The sequence below is a fragment of the Onychomys torridus genome, chromosome 8, assembly GCF_903995425.1.
Source record: "Onychomys torridus chromosome 8, mOncTor1.1, whole genome shotgun sequence".
NCBI classification, from domain to species: domain Eukaryota; kingdom Metazoa; phylum Chordata; class Mammalia; order Rodentia; family Cricetidae; genus Onychomys; species Onychomys torridus.
The window spans coordinates 82,590,262-82,611,479 of record NC_050450.1 but is presented as its reverse complement, the minus strand read 5'-3'; the positions used below and the strand labels follow the sequence as shown (position 1 = coordinate 82,611,479).

The following is a 21,218-nucleotide window of genomic DNA, read 5'->3' as shown; positions in this document are numbered from 1 at the left end:
CAACAGCATATACACCATGTGTTGCCTTCTTCTGCCTGTTTCCAAAGTCTGGGGGTTCGAACCTTGGTGAAGGACTTCCTACACTTCTATGTGGCTGAGTTATCTGAAACCTTCAGACCCCAAATTTTTGGCTGCATCTTCATAGCCAAAATTCCCAGTGAAATTATAGTACCTCTCCTTCTGCTGGGCAGATGTTATGAAAGGTAAGAAATAAAGGTCCTGAAATCTGACCTGAGGCTTTAGCTTCTTAGAAGAGCTGTTTAGAACACCTCTGGGTCCGTGTCATTGCTGTCTTTCCAAGCCTGTTCCCCTCCTGGCTCCTTTAAATGCCTGTTCACCAGGAAGGCCACTGGTCATTCCTTCTCCTCAGGTCAGCTGGATGAACATTAAGGTCAGAAGTGTTCCAGGTCCCTGCCTCTCCAGCCCCTGGAGCCATTTTGAACAAGCCAACAAAGGCTTATTTTCTGGACCCAGGCTGCGTTTGAAATGGATCTCTTTTGCCACCTCCTCAGCCTACTCACCCTCATCTCTACCCTTGCTCTTGGTGAAAAGTGACTGGCTGCAGGTGATGGCTGGTTTTCTTTCCCCACCTTAAATGCTTGGAATCACTGAGGAGATGGCTCCTTTGATCTGCTTTTTCTATATGCCCTGGCTTGGCCTATGCAGCAGGACCATTTGTTAAAGGTTAATCACATTCTTTTTTTGGGGGGCAGGCTGTTTCTGTCCAGGATGTTTATGAGTATATGGAAGTCGACTTCCATCCTTGTGATAGAGCAAGTACGAAAGCACAAATGCCCAAATTATTCTGCCTCTCCTTGGTGCTAAGCAAAGGTCTCTGCTATGCTCTCTGATTTATTAGGCCAATTTGGCATGACGTCTGCTTTGTGAGGCACTAGCTGGCCTAAACCAACAGGAGATTCATTCGGCTTCTCAGCTGAGGATCTGAAGGTGTGAGGCTGTTTCCTCTCCTGTCTCAGGAGTTTGCTTCTGAACTCATTGAGGCCGTGACAGGTGCTGACAGCCCAAAGGGGAGGCTCAGTTGTGTCAAGTAAATAGGATAATCAAAAAATGTGGTTAATAGGGGATGACCTCTATCTAACTGGCTCAGCGACTCCAGGGAAACAAAGCGCCTGCTGTGAACTGAGAGGGAAGTGCCACACAGAATCCATCTCCAGATGCTGCTGCTGCAGGGACAGCAGTGGCAGTGGGTGGAGGAGGCTCAGCTGGGGAGCTGGCCCTTCTCTTTTTCCTCCGCAAAGCCAGCCCCACGGGACTTTACAGCAATTTGAACCCTCTGTGACTAGAATACAGTGCTGTTTACGAGGGCACAAGGAGAGAAAATGAACTTGGTCAGTTAGCATTTAATTTTAATAATACCTGTTATGTTTCAACAGTCTCCTGTGAATGTTTACACACAGTGTGAACACATGCTTCAACTATGCAGTGGATGAGGAGAAGTGCATTCAGTTAACAACGCTTAAAAGAAAATCCCTTGTTATAAATTACACAAAGCATATAAAAATATTTCTCTGAATGCATAGATTAAGACTTCAAACTCACCTAAGAGCAACCATGCAGTTCATCCCACTGCCAGAGGCAATGACCACAGAGGACATCAGCAAAGAGCAGGGCATTGGGCAGAGCCATGTGGGACACATCTCCCATTTGGGACACCAACACCCTTGGTCACTGCTCCTGAGCTCTGGAACACTGGTCTGTAGCCCACCTCCCAGCCAGGTCTCTACTGCTTCTGAGAATCTCTAATCAGTTGGGGTGTCTGAAGGAGTTTGAACCCCAGTAATTTAGACATTAATTAATACTGAATTTATTTCTTCCACGATAGAATCACACTATTGTATCAGTAAACTAAGTTTTTCCAAAGCAAATCAAGGTGGGGGGGAAGGTTAGTACATCTAGATAAAGTAGTTTCTGATTGGTTGAAACACAGGGGAGGTTTCTTCATTAAAGCACTTGGGAGAACGGGGTGATGAACAACTACCACTCTGCTGTGCAAACACTCTACAAGGGAAAATCCCCAGGGTACCAGGGGTGGGCACGATGAAGTCACTACACAGTGACCTCACTAAGCTGGCCATGACCACCTCAATCTCCTTTCAGCATTTAGGTGGCAGCGGGAGGCCATTACCTCAGCAAAACAGTCTCTTCCACCGACACCTGCATGTTTTCACTCAAATGCAGTGTTCTAATAAAATGAAGTTAATCGTCAGGAAGTTAAGTTTCTTTGGAAACTATAGGCACTATGGGGAGTAAGCTTAAGACAGCAGGGATCCTCATCAACAGCTGCTCCAGCCCCTGCTCTTGTTTGTCTGTGTGGGCCGGGTCCTATTTCTAAAGTGAAGCTGTCTCAGCAAAACCGAGGCTTTTCAACTTTAACGCTGCTGAGGAGAAGGGGAAGACTCTTGGAAAAGATCCTTAGGCCGTGCTTGAGTCTAATCGGGTGCTCACAACTGACTGACCAGTGGATGGTGGTGGTGATGGGGATTCCTAAGATTGACCAATTTGTTTACAAAAGCAACAGATTTCAGAGTTATGTAAAAATCCTAATAATTGCCAAAATAACCTTTATCTTTGATACAAAAATAAAGATGCTAACTCCTTTAGTTCAGTTTCCCACAATAACCTCTAAAACAGCAACAAATTCAGGCTCAAAAACTGCTTTTCATTTCTGGTGGGAGGTGAGAGTGGTGGACGTGGACCAGCAGTGTCTGTGCTCTTGAATGGTGCAATTGAACAAGGATAACAGGAACTGCCTCACTAAAGATGTAGTGGTTCCTTCAGAAAGCGCCAGAGCGCCCTCTAGTGACCGTGGAGGGGAGGAGACGCAAAGCCTGAGACAGTCAGTCATGAGTGGTCACAAAAGAGAAGCGGGGGAGGGAAGCTCTTTTGGTTAACAGCCTATTTACAATTAGGTGACTAGATTCTTAAATACTTTAAACCTGAGTAACAGTTATAAATACGCTATATGGAACCTCACAGCCACAGGTCACACCGGAATCCCTCTGTCCAGTACCTGTGCTTTCTACCTCAGTCTCCCTCCCCAGTTCCAAATTTCAGGAGCATCCTGAGCATGCAACACCAAGAGAAGGGCGCCTGGCCCTACAGGTGCACCGTCAACAGCGGCGCCTGGAAACAGGTCCGCTCTCGTGTCCACTTTGACTCCCTAGCTTCTGCACATGAAACACTGGCTATCGTACCTCCAGCTCTGCCTCTCAAGACCGCTTTCCAGCTGTTCAAAGACTCAGCAATAGGTTTATTGTGCACCAAGAGGCTGGGAAGAGTGGCACTGCGCTGGGGGCCGGGGCTCCCTCCTGCTGAGGCAGGGGGTTAGTGGACACTGCGCAGTGACACCCGAGGCCCTGGGGGGCACCCGAGGCCCTGGGGGTTGGGCATCCGAGGCTTTGGGATCAATGGCTTGTCCTTTGGCCTAGAGGTGACACATACAGTCACAATACTCAGTGATAAAGGCCCTGCAGCATTAGTATGTCAGTTTGGAAGTTCTCTGGTTGTAGCAAGGCCTCTCAGTCAGTGTGGATGCAACGTTTCCCATCAGAAAATTATTCTCACTTATCATCAGAACCAACTCTAGCTCCTGGAAATCCTGGAGTCGGGCCACATCTTTGTCCTAAAACAAAACAGGGCAATGGGTTAAATGTTTCTCTCCATTTAGTTACTTTTTAAATTACACTCATTAATTTGCTTGTTTATTTTGCGTGCTTGTCACGCACGACACACATGTGGAGGTCAGATGACAACCTGTAGGAACTGGTTCTCTCATTCCACATGTGGGCCTGGGATAGAACTCAGGTCATCAGGCTTGGCAGCAAATGCCTTTACCCACTAAGCCATCTTGCCAGCCCAAGGCAACAGATTAATAGAAGCAGCTTGTGTCTATGTTTGGTGGACTGTACTGATGCTAGCTAGTATCTTGGTCCATCTTCAATATAGAAGGAAAATGAAATCCCTGACGCAGCTAAGCAATGATCAGTTACCAGGTATAACCTGGACAAGATGGAGAAGGCCCTAACAGTCTCTGCTGTAGGATGTGAATGTCCTGAAGGGACAGGCAGGTGGGCATCAGTTTTCCTCAGGCTCCTAGAGAAGCCAGAAGCTTGATGCTGGAGAACCCATAGCTGGCTGGAGGATCACACAGATGCCCAGGTGGGCCTCAGCTCATCATACACACAACATACCTAATAGGGTACTAAGGCAAGCTCCACAGGTCACTATGGAAAGAACTGAAACAGGTCCATGTAACATTCTGCTATTTTCTAATCTTCAAAAATGCCAGTGTATTAGAGTGTGGTAGCTCACATCTTTAATCCCAGCACTCAAAAGGCTGAGGCAGGAAGACTGCCATAAATCTACTGCCGGCCTAGGACAAACAATAAATACCAGCACAGCTAGAGCTACACATCAAGACCTTGCCATAAATAAATAAACAAACAAACAAACAAAGAAGTAAGCAAGTAAGCCAGAGTCTCTGTGGACTCAGATGAAGAGAGAGAAAGCTTATGGACTGCGTTGAGGTTGGAGCTTGAACTCAAGGCTCTGCACATGACAAGTATACACTTGACCACTGAGCTCTAGCCTCAGCACTCCTTAGCCCTTTCCTACTGGCTTTCCCTCCAGCTATGACTCAATAACCAAGGAAGAAGTTAGGTGTGTTCCAAATGCAGGCTGCAGCCCCTTACTCGCGCTGAGCAGACTTCTTACCTTTCTCAGCAGAGTATTGGGTAACTTCCTGATCTTTTCCACTTGGTCTGGATTAACACCCAGCTCACAGCAACTCACTCTGAGCAGTTCCTGGTAGGTGAGCTCCTGTCGATCCAGTTCAATTTCAATGAAATCATTTTCCCGAAGAGATGGGTTCTGAATCCTCACCTTGAGTACCAGCTCTAGAAAAAGAGAGGAGGAAATGGTAATGCACAGTCTGGTACAGCTCAGCACATGTAATTTAAGGTCTGCACCACCCACTGAGAAAACCTAGGTCAATCAGTAGGGTTTGTTTACATCCATTCCTGGCTCAGTTGGGGCAGTTCCCTGCACTGTCTTCTCTAGGAGGGGTCACCAAGCAAAAGGGGCAGCAGCCACCCTAGCTACATAAGAGTCACTAGTCTCTGTCACTGGACATAAGGAGGTAAAGACTCCAGAGGGTTTGAGTACCAATGACACATGAATAGGGAAAGGAGAGGAGGGTCAGAAAGATGGCAAAGGCAAGATGAGATGCTCTGACAGGATTCAACAATTATGGAGCTGAAGTTACTCAGGAAATATGACGTTCCCTGAAATAAAGACAGTAAAGGGCATGGACTGCATCACACATTTATAATCCCTGCAACAGGATGTCGAGAGAGAAGAGCCACAGGTTTCAGGACAGCCTGGACTACATAGTGAGACATTGTTTCAAAACACCAAAACAGGGTTGGGGATTTAGCTCAGTGGTAGAGCGCTTGCCTAGCAAGCACAACGCCCTGGGTTTGATCCTCAGCTCAAAAAACAAACAAACAAACAAAAAACCACCAAAACAATTCATTCTACCAACTGGGAAACAGAGACAGGCAGATCTCTGTGAGTTTGAGGCCAGCCTGGTCTACCTAATGAGTTTCAGGCCAGCTTAGGCTACATACCCAAATCAATTAACAAAAACAAACAAAACCACCAAATCAAAACAAAACCAGCAAAGGAACAACAACAACAACAAGTTAAATCTAAGCATGACTTGAAGCACTGCACCTTGATAAGGAAGGAACTCTTGTTTGGAAGTAAGTAACACTACATTTAGGAGTCAGTTAGAAGCAATCTATCTGCCTTTATATTCCAAAGCTGGGTGTCAAGATGACTCAAGCCAAGTATTCACACACATTTGACAATTCTGTCTTGCTCTTATGGAGCCCTCACAGCATCATGGGTCACTGAATTAGCAGCTATAGTACTAGGTCTTCAAAACTAGGAAGTTAGGTGAAAACAGGTGAAAAGGAAAAGTAAGTGTACACCAGACTGTAGATTTTACTGGAATTAAGAGCCGTTTGAATGTAGAAATTGTGGTTTCTAATGTTCTTAAAATGATATAAACAGCCAGGCATGGTGGTGTTCTCTTTTAACCCTAGCATTTGGGAGGAACAGGCAGGTGGGTCTCTATGAATTCAACACTAGCTTGTTCTACATAGTGTGTTTTGGGCCAGATAGGACTACATAGTGAGACTCTACCAAAACAAACAGACTAAAAACCAACCACATACACACACAAAAAGAAATATACACGAATATGTGAATAATATATGTGTATACCTGCAAACATATATACAAATGCCTATCTGCTTCCTTCTCTTCTCCCATCCACTCTTCACACTGTCCCTTCTTTCCTCTTCTCTCAGTCTCTAATTAAGCCTGGAACTGTCACACCTATAGCAAGAAGGACACCTAGTGCTCACATCCTGGCTTCTAATGCTCACATCCTGGCTTCTAAATCCTACTCTCTACCAAAAAGAACCAGGACTCCCAGGAGAAATGGTGGACTGCTGTATTGGAGTGGGGAAATGACACTATAAACCAGGAACATCTTGTTGCCCTAGAAATAAGGATGTGTTCCAAGAATAATGGGGATGTGTCCACAGGACATTAAGAACTAGCTTGAAGGGGTTCCCACTGGCTAAATCAGGGATAATCTCAATATCAAAAGAATGACTGCATCAAATTACAATACACTGAATATAATATGAATTATGAGTCCAGGCTGGAGAGATGGCTCAGCAGTTAAGAGCACTGGCTGCTCTTCCAGAGGACCTTGGTTTAATTCTCAGAATACACAGGGTGGTTCACAACTCTCTGTAACTCATTCCAGAAGATCCTATGCCCTTTTCTAGCCTCTGAGGACACGAGACACATACACGGTATACAGACATCCATAGTGGCAAAAGATCCTCCCCACACAAAGGAGTAATAAGTCAGTGTGGCTATAAATGAGAAGGAAAAGACCTTTCTTACTGGGGTTTGTTTTTATTTTGTCTTATCCCTGAGACTGAAATTACATAAGGTTGTAAGCTGCCATGTAGGGGCTGGGAATTGAACCCAGGTTCTCTGGAAGAGCAGCCAGTGCTCTTAACCACTGAGCCATCTCTCCAGCCCTCCCTCCCCCAAATCTTTCTTTATAGCAGAATATCAAGTAATAAACAGAGAAGGAATGATAGAAAGCCACATTTCACCAAATAACTGCTCTGAACCCTTCAAAATTATAGAGGTCAAGAATAATAGGGAAGTAAGGGGCTAGAGGGATGGGTCAGTGTAGCTAGAGTTTTCCTGCCTGGCCCACAGTCTGGACAAATATCTCTCACCTGCCAGTCCCACAGCCACTCAGACCCAACCAAGTAAACACAGAGACTTATATTGCTTACAAACTGTATGGCCATGGCAGGCTTCTTGCTATCTACTTCTTCTATCTTAAATTAACCCATTTCTATTAATCTATACTTTGCCACATGGCTTGTGGTTTACCTGTACCTTACATCTTGCTTGTCATGGTGGCGGCTGGCCATGTCTCTCTGCCTCAGCCTTCCACTTCCCAGAATTCTCTTCTTTGCTTGTCCCACCTATATTTCCTGCTTGGCTACTGGCCAATCAGTGTTTTATTTACTAACCAATCAGAGCAACACAAATGATATACAGAACATCCCACAGCAGGTCAGCATTTAGGAACACTTGCTATTTTTCCAGAGGACCAGAATTTGGTTCCCAGTATCCATGTCACGTGGCTCACAGGGTCTGAAATTCTAGTTCCAGGAGATCTGACACTCTCTTTGGTCTCTGCAGGCACTGTACATACATGGCACACTTACATGAAGGCAAAACACTCATATACATAAAACAATTAATCTTTTTTCTTTTTTGTTTGCTTGTTTTTCAAGACAGGGTTTCTCTGTGTAGCCCTGGCTATCCTGGAGCTCACTCTGTAGACCAGGCTGGCCTCAAACTCAGAGATCCGCCTGCCTCTGCCTCCTGAGTGCTGGGATTAAAGGTGTGTGTCATCACAGTGTATCATGTATATGCAGTGCAGAAGAGGGCACTGGGTCCCTGGAACTGGAGTGAGAGATAGTTGTGAGCTAAGTGTAGGACTGGGAAAGAAACCAGAGTCCTCTGTAAGAGCAGCAAGAGGGCTTAAAAAATTGCTAAGCTCCCTAGTAACTTTTTCTTTTTTCTTTCTTTCTTTCTTTCTTTCTTTCTTTCTTTCTTTCTTTCTCTTTCCTTCCTTCCTTCCTTCCTTCCTTCCTTCCTTCCTTCCTTCCTTCCTTTCTTTCTTTCATTTGTTTTGTTTTGTTTTTTTGAGACAGGGTTTCTCTGTGTAGCTTTGGGGCCTGTTCTGGATCTCACTTTGTAGACCAGGCTGTCCTCAAACTCACAGAGAGCCACCTGGCTCTGCCTCCCGAGTGCTGGGATTAAAGGTGTGCACCAACATGCCCAGCAAGAGAAAAATTTTGTTCCCAGGAATGACAGAAAAGGAACAATACTTCATATTTTTGAGTAAACAGTATACAGTTTATGAATCTTGAATGAAGGGACTTCCTTATACAGATCCTGGAACTTTTCCCTAATTTTATAAGTATACCCCAATTAAATAAACAAATAAACGTCATTCTCCTCTTGCAGAGACTGTTGCTGTTAAGGCATTACCTTGCATATTAAATGGAAATGCTCCAGTGAAGAAAAATGGCTGAAATGCTGGCGCTGGTCCTGCATATGTCCCATTTTGAGGCTCCAGAGACACTGGTGGCTTGGATGGGACAGAGGAGAACAGGGAGCGGTTCTGACTCACTGGTGGCTGACAAACAGGACCAGGTTTTGTGCTTTCTGGTGTTCTGAGTATGGCAGAGGGGGCAGAAATATCACCATTCTGAACCAGTGTCAAGGAGGTGTGGTCCCTAGGAAAGGCCCCTAGCAGAGGGGGTTCTGTGGAGGGCAGCAATGGAGGTGAGCCATCTGCAGGGGGTGATGCTGGAGGTGTGGAGGGGCCCCCATTCTGCAGCTGGGTGGAGTCTTCTGCTGCAGGGGTATAGATAAAAGGGAAGGCTGGGTTGGCCAAATAGTTGGGAACAAAGGGCAGTTCCGACTCCTTCTTCAGCTGGGGGAGCTCGTCATCGTCATCAGCTTCTTCCACTTAAAAACAGAAAAACACAGAACATAAAACTTACCAAGAAAGGAGCATGGTGGAAGCTAGTGTCATTTGGAATGTGACAAATACTTTGGTCAGGACTGACTGCCTCTTCAGGTCAGAAGAGAGACCATTTCATTAGGTTTATGACTACCATTTTTTGTAAAAATCTTCACTTTTACAAATTAAAAAAAACACAACTTATATTACTGGCATCCTACAAACAATGTGGAATCACAACCTTGGCATAGTAATTAATTTAGAAAAATAAGACCAGTTATCTGATCAGCATGGATGTGGCCAATAACACCACATCTTGAAGTATTTGTTTGCAAAATTGAATGTTCCTCCCAAACGGACGCACCTCCCATAATCTTCCTGATCTCTCTCCTTGATGTTAATTGCACGGGCATTTCTCCTTTTGTTGTAAGAATCTCTCTGTCAGCCCCTGATTTTAGCAGGTATGACACCACCTGGCCATGGTTGCGCTTACATGCCCAGTGTAAACAGGTCCTGTCCCAAAGAAAGAAGAGAGAATGACTGAAAGAGAGAAAAGCTGATTCAAGATTTCAAATTAGAAACATTAGTAAATAAATATATGAGCTTGTTCGACTTCAGCTAGAACTCAGAAGCCAGACTAGCAATCTCAACTTTTCATTTCACAAAGCAGATGATCAAAATATTAATATAGCCAGGCATGGCGGCGCATGCCTTTAATCCCAGCACTCAGGAGGCAGTGGCAGGCGGATCTCTGTGAGTTCAAGACCAGCCTAGTCTACATAGTGAGTTCCAGGACAGACAAAGCTACATAGTGAGACCACCCCCCATCTCCAATAATAATAATATTTTAATACATTTAAGTATTATTTTTCAGTTTCATTTTTGGGGCTGGAGCTAACTTAATGGTTGAGTGCTAAGTCTAGAACACATAAGGCCTACCTGGGTTCAATCCTAGTGCTGCAAAATTAATAGATAAAGTTTGAATTTCTAGACCACAAGAAACACCAATCCATCCCAGGAGCTTCAATTTCCCAGGTTCCAGAGACTGCTGGCTGCTGCCTTGTGACATCCATTAGATCTTGGACTGTTTAAAACAGATTTTTACGTTACCTCTTTATTTTAGAAACTGTGAAAACTTTATGTGTGCTAAGTACCAGCTGAAGAGTAAATATTGTCAGGCTGCTAACCATGCCCTATCTGCAGCTTCTGTCACGTCAGTCACTACTGGAGCAGGGCTACTGCATCAATCTTAGGTGTTTTCTCTCTTCTCCTGTCTCTCTCCTACCACACCTACACATACACACGATTTCTAAATTCCCATTTTTAAAAATGCTGGCTTTTCTCAATTTCTCCAGACGGCTACAAACAGATCCTCATCTGCTCAAATGAAACACTGCACACATACTTTTTTCCTCTGGAGGCATAGTAACAACAACCAAATTGCTTCAAGAACAGACCCTTCTAACATAACAGCCTCACTTAAGCAAAACTATTTAATACTGTATACATAGACATGTTGTGCACTCCAATTAATAGTATTTTAATACTGTATAGAAATTTATTAGTATGCCTCAAAAATGCAATCCTAACAGAAGTTGCATCCTCAGGTGCAAAGCAGAATTTATATTATGGTAAGGAACACTTTTCCCCATTTTAAACAATCTCATTTACCAATTCTCTAATTTGACCAAGCTTACAGCCAAACGTAGATAAGATAATAAACAGAGTAAAGGCTTGACAGAGAGGTCACTAACCTAAGAAGTACAACCGTCTGTAAGGTTGATTTGATTTCAAGGAAAAGATGATTTGCCTTGTGTATCTTTATATTATTGATTTCAGGAATGCTAGCCTGAATGACTGGATGAAAGCTACTCATTCACCATCCACATGCCTTTCGTGTACTCTTGAACAAAATGACCGCCCGTGGGAAAAACAGGGATGGGGCTTTTAAAATTATTTTGTTGTCCTGCAACCCAGGGACTCACACATGCTAGGCAAGTGATGGATCACTGAGCTACATCCCCAGCAGAGGCGAACAGAAGGAAGCATTTCCCTAATAGATACAGGTGTGTGCGTGTGATAGCAGAGCCTGGACCAATGTCCTCACATATGTTAGGTCAGCACTCTACCATTGAGCTACATCTCCAGGCCAACTCTGCCTATTTCTTATCACCTTAATTAGTGAACCTAGCATAAAATGGACATTGCTTAGCATAGGGGAAATCCAAACTTTCCTTGATTCTGCTGCTTGGAGTGTGTTTGTGTGGAGATGTCTATGGCATAGGCTTAAAAAAAATGAATAATGACAATAACTGAGCATTCAAAAATGAAGGGATTGGGCTGAGAAAAAAATATGCTCCATTTTGGAAAGAGGTACTTACTTGCTAGCAGTACATCAGTCAATCATGAAGAGAGTGAAAGTCTGATACTGAGTGGGCCAGAGACTGAACAAACCACCAGTTAGAGTACTACCATGTAAAATGGGGTCATGTGAACACAGCATGTCCCAGCCACCCTGTACCCTCAGTGACCATCATTTACAGTCCAGAGCCCAGTGGCTATGGCAGCTATAACTCAAAACCATTGCAGCTAGGCAATATTTTCAACTTCTTATAAACCATAATACTCATTTCTAAAGCCAAAGGGGACACATGACACTTGAATTACAATTGATGTGGAAACTCTATTTTTGAACTTCAACTCTTTAAACTTTATATTTGCAGTCAGAATATCCCATTAGGGCTGGAAAGTATTTTTGACCAGAGGCTTTAGGCATCATTCATCAACTAGGCATCATTCATCACTGCTGAGACTGTGGTTACTGAGCAACGAAGAAATGAAAGCAGTCACTAGCTACTTCTCAATATTGAAAGGAGTTGTTTTTTTATTTTTCAGGGTGACTTTATAAGTCTCCCAACATGTTGCCTAATAATAAGGAAATAACAATAGCTAACACAAACATAATACTTTACATGTTGGACATTGTAAAGGCTCTACTCATTTAATCTTCAAAAGGTCCCTTGAGGAGCTGGGTATAGCGGGGCGTGCCTGTAGCCCAGCTACTCAGTAGACCAGGGTGGGAAGAAGGTAACTTTGAGGACAAGAGTTAAGGTCAGCCCAGTAAGATCAAGACAAGAAAGAAGTGGGGGAGGGGGGCGGTGCGAGGGGAGCTGGAGAGATGGCTCAGCAGTTAGGAACACTGGTGCTCTTCCAGAGGTCCTGAATTCAATGCCCAGCAACCGCAAGGCTCACAACTATCTGTAATGGGATCTGATGCCCTCTTCGGTCATGCAGGCATACATGCACATAGAACACTGTGTATATAATAAATAAATAAATCTTTAAAAATTTTTAAAAAGAGAAAGAAAGAAAAGAAAAATATTACTACTGTGAACGTTCTTCATTCATTTTATAGTTAACAAAGCTAGGACAATTAGCAAATAAAAAGCAAATTATGTAGTGTGCTAGGTGGCTATTAAGTATTATGGGGCAATAAAGCAGAGTAAGAGATTAGGGGATGGTAGGGGTTGGGAGGGGAGTTACACAATTTATTTCTTTATTGGTGTTTTGAGGTAAGGTTTCTCTATGCAGCCCTGGCTGTGCTGGAATTCTGTAAACCAGGCTGGCCTCGAACTCACAAGATCCACTTGCCTTAGCTTCCCAGTACTGGGATTAAAGGCGTGTGCCACACTCCCTCCACACACACACACACACACACACACACACACACACAACCACGGCTGGAGTTGCACAATTTTTTACTGACAGCCAAGGAAAAGCTTTACCATGAAGCTGACATCTAAGTTAGGATGTGAAGGAGGACAGAGAGCAAACCATGGATACACTGAAGAACAGCCCCCTGGACTAAAAAGGTGGCAAAGTGCAAAGGTCTAGAATCAGGGTGTTCCAGGAAAAACAAGGAAGCCAGGGGGGGTGGGAAGAAGGAAACAAGGAAGCAAATCTCAAGAGATGGGGCCCAAAGGTCAGGTAAGGGAGTGGAAATCAGCTTCATCTCAGAGTAACTTGGGAGCCACTAGAGGACTTGGAGCGAAGTGATCCAACTGTTCGAAGTCAGGGACCCTCAGACCACGAGTTAAGGTCATAATATAAGCAAGACTATGCAACTACCCAGCAAGATAAATGGCGGGGGCTTTGTATGACAGTGTAGCAGCAGAGCTTGTGAGAGGTAGTCAGATCCTATCTGAACAGGGAGGCAGCGGAACTGGCTGATTGTATGTGGTGTGTGAAGGAAAGACAGGGAACCAGGATAATGCCAGCATTCTGGCCTGGTCATATAAGAGGCTAAGATGAGAAGAACTGAAAGCAATAGGCTAAGGGCATAAGGCGGGATAAAGGGAATCTAGGGATTCTTTTGGATTGAATTGACTTAAATTCATCAATATTGAATTAAATCTATAGGGAGCCTCATCACATTACTTCAGACTCACCTGACATCCACTGTATATCTAGCAAGGGCATGCATTGTGCTGAGGGGGTCAGGGGCTGGATTCATTTTCAGCTCTACCAATTACTTAAAGGCTAACAGTAATGTAGACTTATTAAATCCCAAATTTAGTAATTTAGGAACATTTTGAAAATTGGATGATTTACTTAATTTTCTTGGGGGCTCAGTTTCTTTATCTTTAAGATGGAGAAAATAACAATAACTTATGTCCCCAAATTGTCATAAATGGGTTATGTCAAACGTTCAGAACCACATCTATGCCACAGAGCACATTTAATACACAGTAGCTATTTATTATCCTTCATCTCAATAAACGCTAATAACCCTTCTGAAACAACTGGAAAATGAAGTGACTCAGGCAAGATCATACAGCTAAGCAGGCAGAACCTGCAGAGAGACCAGGCTCATTATTCTGTAGAACACTGCCTCCCAGTGCCAAAATGGTAATTCACAACTTTTGGACATCTGGGCAAGGCAAACACAACTACAAATTTGTTTTGTTTTGTTTTGTTTTTGTTTTTGTTTTTTTATTGTAAACACTTCAAATAAGACAAGAAAGGAGTGTCCACTGTCTCCTAGCTGTGGAGAGCTCTCCAGGATAGTTTCTTTAGGGAGAGGAGGCAGGTAGATTTCTTAGGAAGTAAGGCAGCGTCAATTCTGACTCTGATATATTAACAATTGTGCAACCAGGGGCAAAACACTCTCTGGGATTCAAATGATCCCCAGTGCCCTTTCAGTTCCAAAGTGTGTGACTCGATTTACGAAGGGGTGGCCGATGTTCAAACTTATTTTAACTTTGAACTAGCAAAAGAGGCGAGTTAGACATTACCTGGATTAAGTAAAAATTTAAATGAAAATGCAAAAAAGGGTAGAATAATACTACATCCAGTAACTTAATGATCGGGTCTTAACATGAGACTCCTTATTTAATTGGGAAGGGGGCAATCTGCAAGCAGACTTTAAAGCCTTGGGTGAAATTCTCTGTTGGAAATTGTACTACGAAAACAAAACACTCTGCAGGGTAAACAAATGAGTCTCCTCTCAACTGGCAGCTGTAGGCAACGGCAAATCACTGTTGCATTGAAACAACAGAGGCATATTATGGTGCAAGTGGTGGGGTTTTGTAGTTGTTTCCCTTCTCCTGGCCTTGGCTAAAGAAATAGTACTGGTTCTAAGACTGGCAATTGCTCGGTTGCTTATGCTTTCATCTCTGCACCAAGTGTTCTTCAGAAGCGCCCATGACAAAATAATTCAAGCCTGATGAAATCCAGTGCTGAGTCGTTGAGAATCAAAGCCTCTAGTATCACCTTGCGGGCCAAGATAGCCAGGGGGCGCAGGGGGGGGGGGATGGCATGGGCTCTAGTGTCCTGGAGGGCGCTGGCCGCGGGGGACCACGGAAGATATGATTTGGGGAGGATGTGCTCCTGACTGCTCGAGGCAATGAGGCCAGGGCTAGTCTCGAAAGGGCACAACCTGCGAGGCCTGAAGTACCAGCCTTCACCTTAGCCTGCGTCCAGGGTCAAGGCTGACTGCTCCACGCCCCGAGCTAGCGGCCCTGAACCCTAGGCCTCCCCCGCTCGCCACTTACCAGCCGTTGACCTCATTTTGGGAGTTCACATCCACCCCGCTCTCCACCAGTTTCTGCACCTCCCGAATGTCCCCCAAGGCCGCTGCCTCCCGCAGCCTCTCCTGCTGCTCCTTCTGCTCTAGGAGGGCGTTCATCTTCCCCAGGGCCCCGGGCCCCCGGCCGCCCCGCCCCAAGCCCGTCAGCGCCGCCGCCGCCTTCGCGGCCCGCTCCCGGCCATGGGGAAGGAGCGTCGGGTTCGGCCGCCCCACTCGAGCCTCCTCCCGCGCCCGGCCCGGGCTCTGTCCTCCCCGCCCGCCCTCCGGCAGATCCCCAGCTGTTCGCGGCGGCCCGCAGGCCCAGGCCTCCTCCCCCGCCGCGCCTTCGAAGGCCGGCTCCGGGGGACCCTATTTAGTGTGACAACACTAACCCAGATACTTTTCGTTCCGACCCGCGGCCCCGCCACCCCAGCCGGCTGTTTATGTAACCACTGCACTGGATTATCTGCTGTGATTCATCGGCTATTTTTAGACCTCCCAGCTTCCAGCCAGGAGGACAGACACAGGAATAGTTGGGGGGCGGAGGGACCCGACATGTTTGAGAGCCAGAAAAGCCTTATCCTCTGGAGCAGGCTGTTTAGCAGGCATTAAAAATAATTGGTGGGTTTCCACCCACCCTCCAAGTTTGGTTAGCTCTTTTTCTTTATCTGAGCCAATTTTTGCCCAGCAGGATGGGAAATGGGCTGAAAACGATCCTACTATAATATGTTCATTATTTGCCGAGATAGATAACAGTGTTCTTTCTTATTTTTGTCGGTGCTTGGAACCATTCAGCTAGAATATTTATTTCAGTTGTTTCTGTTTTACCCCTTATCGTTTTTAGACAGAAATTCTTCTAACTTGGCTTTCAAGAAAAATAACATTGTTTACAGTCTATAAAATGCAATTCATTATATCTTATAAATTATAAGTAGTTACTCTGTAAGTCAAGTAAGGAAAGGCGCGGGGGAGGCGGGGGGGGGGGGGGGGCTTAGTCATCCAGGCCCTGATCCTAGGCACTGAGAGGTAGAGCTATGGTGTGTTCATAAACAGCAGTGTGCAGTACTCCTTGCCTAAACTAGCTAATGAGGCTCAGAGCCTCAGTAGGCACTGCTCTACTACCCAGTGGGAGAAACAGAAAATATTGTTTTGCTGAGCCCAGGTGCCTTGGAGAGATCCCTCATGTGGCACTGGCTAGAACTTGGCAGATGGGCTGAGAAGATTAAGGAAAGTGCCGTGGGGAGGCAGAAAGGTGGGCCAAAGAGGAGATGAAATAGGAAGGGATAAATTTAGGTATAGAATCTTTATTTCCATTTCTCAGAGCTGCCAAGGGCATGCATTTGTCTTGTTACTGTTTAAGAAAAAGCAGTGTGTGATTATTATTATACAGTAATTCACAGAGTACACGCTGCACACCAGGAGTGATGAATATCAATTGACTAAACGCTTAAATTGACCCCAGTGGCAAATTGGAACTCTGCTTGAGCTTGTACTTTTATTTGTTTCCCCAATTTAAAATTTAATTCTTAGATTCAGCCTAGTACTCCATCTGAGGCTGATGTGAATGGCATTGGAACTCAGTCTTTTAACACAATCTTAGCACACATGGAAAGAAATAGTAGTCTTTAAAAAAAAAAAAAAAAAAAAAAGCCATTTAAAAAGATAGTAGCCGGGCGGCGGTGAGGCACGCCTTTAATCCCAGCACTTGGGAGGCAGAGCTAGGTGGATCTCTGAGTTCGAGGCCAGCCTGGTCTACAGAGCGAGATCCAGGACAGGCACCAAAACTACACGGAGAAACCCTGTCTTGAAAAACCAAAATAAATAAATAAAATAAAATAAAAAGATAGTAGTGGGTTGGTGGTATAGTGTAGTGGTAGAGTACTTACCCAGACAAGTCCCTGGATTCCATCCTCAGAACTGGAAAAATACAAACAAACAAACAAACAAATCAGCAGCAGCAGCAACAACAAAAATTAGATGGTAACTGCCCTCCAAAATGTATGTTTTTTAAAAATAAAAGTTTGTTAAATTTCCTTCCCTTAAAAGGGTTATATCAGGAGAAGAATAAATAAATTTTAAGACGGGATTATACCAGGGGGCTGGAGAGAGAACTCAGCAGTTAAGCGCACTTGCTGCCTTTGCAGAGGCTTAGGATTTGATTCCCAACACGCTGGACCACAACCATAATAACTCCAGTTCCAGGGGATCCAGTGCTTTCTTCTGACTTCTTCAGGTCTAAGCATACACATGCGCACATACATACATGTTGGCAAAACACACATACACATAAAATAAAACTAAACAAATAAATTAAAAGAAAGAAAGAAAGGCAACTGAATGCAAACCAGGAGAGCAAGCCAGCCAGTAAGCAGTATTTCTCCATGGACTTCTCATCAGCCTCAAGGTTCCTGCCCTGCTTGACTTCTGCCTGCCCTGGCTTCCCTTTGTGATAAACTGTAAGCTGAAAGACTAAATAAACCCTTTCTTCCCTAAGTGCTTTTAGCCATGGTATTTATTATAGCATCAGAAAGCAAACTATGATAGGATCCAAACTCAGGTCCTCATGCATTCTTGGCAAGGACTTACTGACTGAGCTATCTCCTTAGCCCTGAATGCACTTTTTCATCTATTGACTTGAACTGCCCCAGGACCTATATTTGTTTTGTTTTTATTTATCTCTTTTGATGCTGAGGATCTAACCCAGGGCTTCACAGTGCCGGGGCAGCTCTCTACCATGGAGCAGCTATACTGCCAACCCAGGAAGCTGTTTTTCTGTTTGTTTTCTGACTTTCATGTAAGTGGAGTGGCCCAGTCAAGGGGGTGGGTCTGGATACTAAATTCAGAAAGGAGATCTGGCCTGGAGGTTGAGATCTGGTGCTCATCAGCAAAAAGTGCTTGGTGAAGTCATAGGAACAGGAGAGATAACCCCAAGAGAGTTGGTGAGTGGTGAGTACTGACAGAAGACAGCCAGACAGAACTCTGAAGAACACTTGAAATTCTAATGATGGAAAGGAAAGTCTCTAAGGCACTTGAGGATGAAGAACTGGAATCCTGTAGCAAAATCAAAAGCAAGTGAGTGGGAGGGATTAGTGATGAGTGACTCATGGGCTGGAGAGCAACAGAGTGGATAAGGAAGGCGTGAGTTGAACCTTAAGATTGCTTGTGACCTTGGAAAGTTACAGTGCGTGGTGAAGAGACAGCATGGGTTTTTCTCATTCTGCCCAGGCTGGCCTTGAACTAGACAGCCAAGGATGACCTTGAATTTCTGGTTCCTCCTGCTTCAGCTTCCCAAGTGTTGTATTTTAGCCTTTTTGGGTTTGCCTCTTCCTCTAATTTTTCAACCCATCCTCGTCTGGCTTCTATTCATAAGACTCAAAGAATGCTTTAAAAAGTTCCTCTCCTAACAGACCTTCAACAGCTTTCTTCAGTGTCTTCCATTTCACGGTTTTTAAACTTTTGTTTGTTTGTTTGTTTTGCTTGTTTATTTCTTTGCTTTCCTTAACTATAAACTCTTCAGCTTTCTACTTGAGGAAGGTGCATGCTTGTTATGCCAACACACTGGGAGGCTGAAGTAGGCGGCTTGGGGCCTCTTTTTTCCACTTTGCTTTGATTGGAGCTTTGTCATGTTCCTCAGTCAGTTCCACAGGGAGGGTTCTCTCCTACCCTGACAATAAAAAGGTTTCTCCCTCTTGCTAATAAAGTAATTAAAAACCTGTTGGGTCTCTGTTTTGGGATATTTGATCACACTGTGTGAAAGTATCTCTGGTTTACCTCACCTTCCTTAAGGCACCTTCTGATTGGTTTAATAAAGAGCTGAATGGCCAATTGCTAGACAGAAGAGGATAGGCGGGGCTTCTGGGGAGAGATAGGAATTTGGGGGGGAAGAATCTGAGGTGGGTGATTTGCCAGCCAGATATGGAGGAAGTAAGATGTACTGGAGGAGAGGTAATGGAGCCATGTGGAAGAATGCAGCTGAATATAAATCAGTTCATTTAAGTTTTAAGAGCTAGTTGGAAACAAGCCTAAGCTGAGGTTAAGCTTTCATATTAGTAAAAAGTCTCAGGTGGTCCAAACAAAGACTGAATACAGGTCTCCTCTATCAATGTGCAAAGTGTATCAGTTCATCTGATCTTCACACTAACACTAGTGAGGAGGACATATAAACCCTATTTTACAGTTGGGGAAACAAAGGCACAGAAGGAGATTTGCTGAGGATCATAAACCCAGGCAGTCTGGCCCTTTAACTGTGGTAGAGAACTATCCCAATTTTTAACCTTTTTTTTTTTTTTTGGTTTTTCGACAGAGTTTTTCTGTGTAGTTTTGGTGCCTGTCCTGGAACTCGCTCTGTAGTCCAGGCTGGCCTTGAACTCACAAAAATCTGCCTGCCTCTGCCTCCTGAGTGCTGGAATTAAAGGCGTGCGCCACCACTGCCTGCTTTTAATTTTTTTTTTTAATTACATTCTATTTTATGTACCAATGTCTGTGTGTGGAGATGCACATGTGGAGATCAGAGGACAGCTTCCATGAGTTGATTCTCTCCTCTCACCGTGTGAGTCCTGGGGATGGAATTTGGTTGTCAGGCTCATCAAGCCTGTCTGCAGAAGCATTTCAGATGAGCCATCTCATGAACCCCCGATTTTTTTATTTTCTAATCTTAAATTGTTTTAGAAAAGGACTCACAAGGTAGCCCATGATGACTTGGAATAACAATCCTCCTGTCCCAGCCCCCCAAATTACAGGCTTGTTCCATTACTTCTCAACTGAATACAAATTTTGTTTATTTTTGAGATAGGGTCTCACTATGTAGCCCTGGTTGGCCTCAAACTCATACATGAGCCAGGGTGGACTTGAACACACAGAGATCCACCTGCCTCTGCCTCTGGACTGCTGGGATTAAAGGCGTACTTTATCATGCACGGCCGAATTGACATTCCCTCCTCACCCCCCATCAACCCTGGCTGTCCCTGGAACTCACTCTGAAGACCAGGTAGGACTCAAACTCACAGAGACCCACCTGCCTTTGCCTCCCGAGTGCTGGGATTAAGGGCCTGCTCTGCTGCACTTGGCCGAGATACCCTTTTTTTTGTTTGTTTTTTCGAGACAAGGTTTCTCTGTGTAGCTTTGCGCCTGTCCTGGATCTCGCTCGGTAGATCAGGCTGGCCTCGAACTCACAAAGATCCGCCTGTCTCTGCCTCGCGAGTGCTGGGATTGAAGGCGTGCGCCACCACCACCCGTCTGAGACACCTTTCTTGAAATAAAGAAAGAAAGAGAGAGAGAGAGAAAGAAAGAAAGAGAGAGAGAGAGAAAGAGAGAAAGAGAGAGAGAAGAGAAAGAGAGAGAAAGAAAGAAAAAGAAAACAGAAAAAGTGCATGATTCCTGAGGAATGGACTCTAGGGGTTGACATCTGGCCATCTGAACACACAGCAACGCTTGTACAACGCACACAAAACGAAGAAATTCCTGGATGGGAGGTATCAGGACATAAGTTTTCCACCCTAAAAATCAAAGAAATCCGGACATGACCAGGTAGAGGAGTTGGGGGTTTAGTTCAGTGGTAGATCGTTAAGTGTAAGGTCCTCGGTTAGGTCCCCAGCTTCGAATGGATGAGGAGGGCTGCCAGAGAAATAAGGTCAGGTAAAGGAGGCAGGAACTCTAGCGACTAGGAAAATGGAGTCTGAGCACGAACGCAGCTTGCTCATCTTGTTTCCTTGGCTGGAAGATGGCATCCTGGGCACCACGTGGACAAAGGGGCATTTTCTCCATTTCGGGGCAGTGTCAAAGTCTCCAGGGCTAGACTGCTGTTTCTCCAAGTGAAAGACGCCGACAGCCCAGGCGGTTCAGAGAGTCTACGGCTCGGCGGGCGCAGACGCGCGGGGCGGAGTTAGCGCCTGGCCCCGGCTTGCCCTCCGCCTGGCCCGGAGGCCCCGCCCCCTAGCCCGGGAAGCCGCGCCGCCCTCGGCGCCCGGGCCTAGGCGTGTCTCCGCGGGC

General features: G+C 45.0%; 1 protein-coding gene across 1 annotated transcript; it reads right to left on the bottom strand.

The window, feature by feature from the left end:
• Positions 1–1,350: 1,350 nt before the first annotated feature.
• On the bottom strand, positions 1,351–15,593 carry Ankrd40 (ankyrin repeat domain 40). The gene is made up of 5 exons (XM_036196747.1): positions 15,217–15,593; positions 9,528–9,676; positions 8,686–9,168; positions 4,735–4,916; positions 1,351–3,643 (listed from the first exon to the last, which is right to left on the bottom strand). The coding sequence occupies exons 1-5, from the start codon at positions 15,348–15,350 to the stop codon at positions 3,497–3,499; spliced, it is 1,095 nt and encodes a 364-aa protein (XP_036052640.1). The 5' UTR covers positions 15,351–15,593; the 3' UTR covers positions 1,351–3,496.
• Between the last annotated feature and the right edge of the window lie 5,625 nt (positions 15,594–21,218).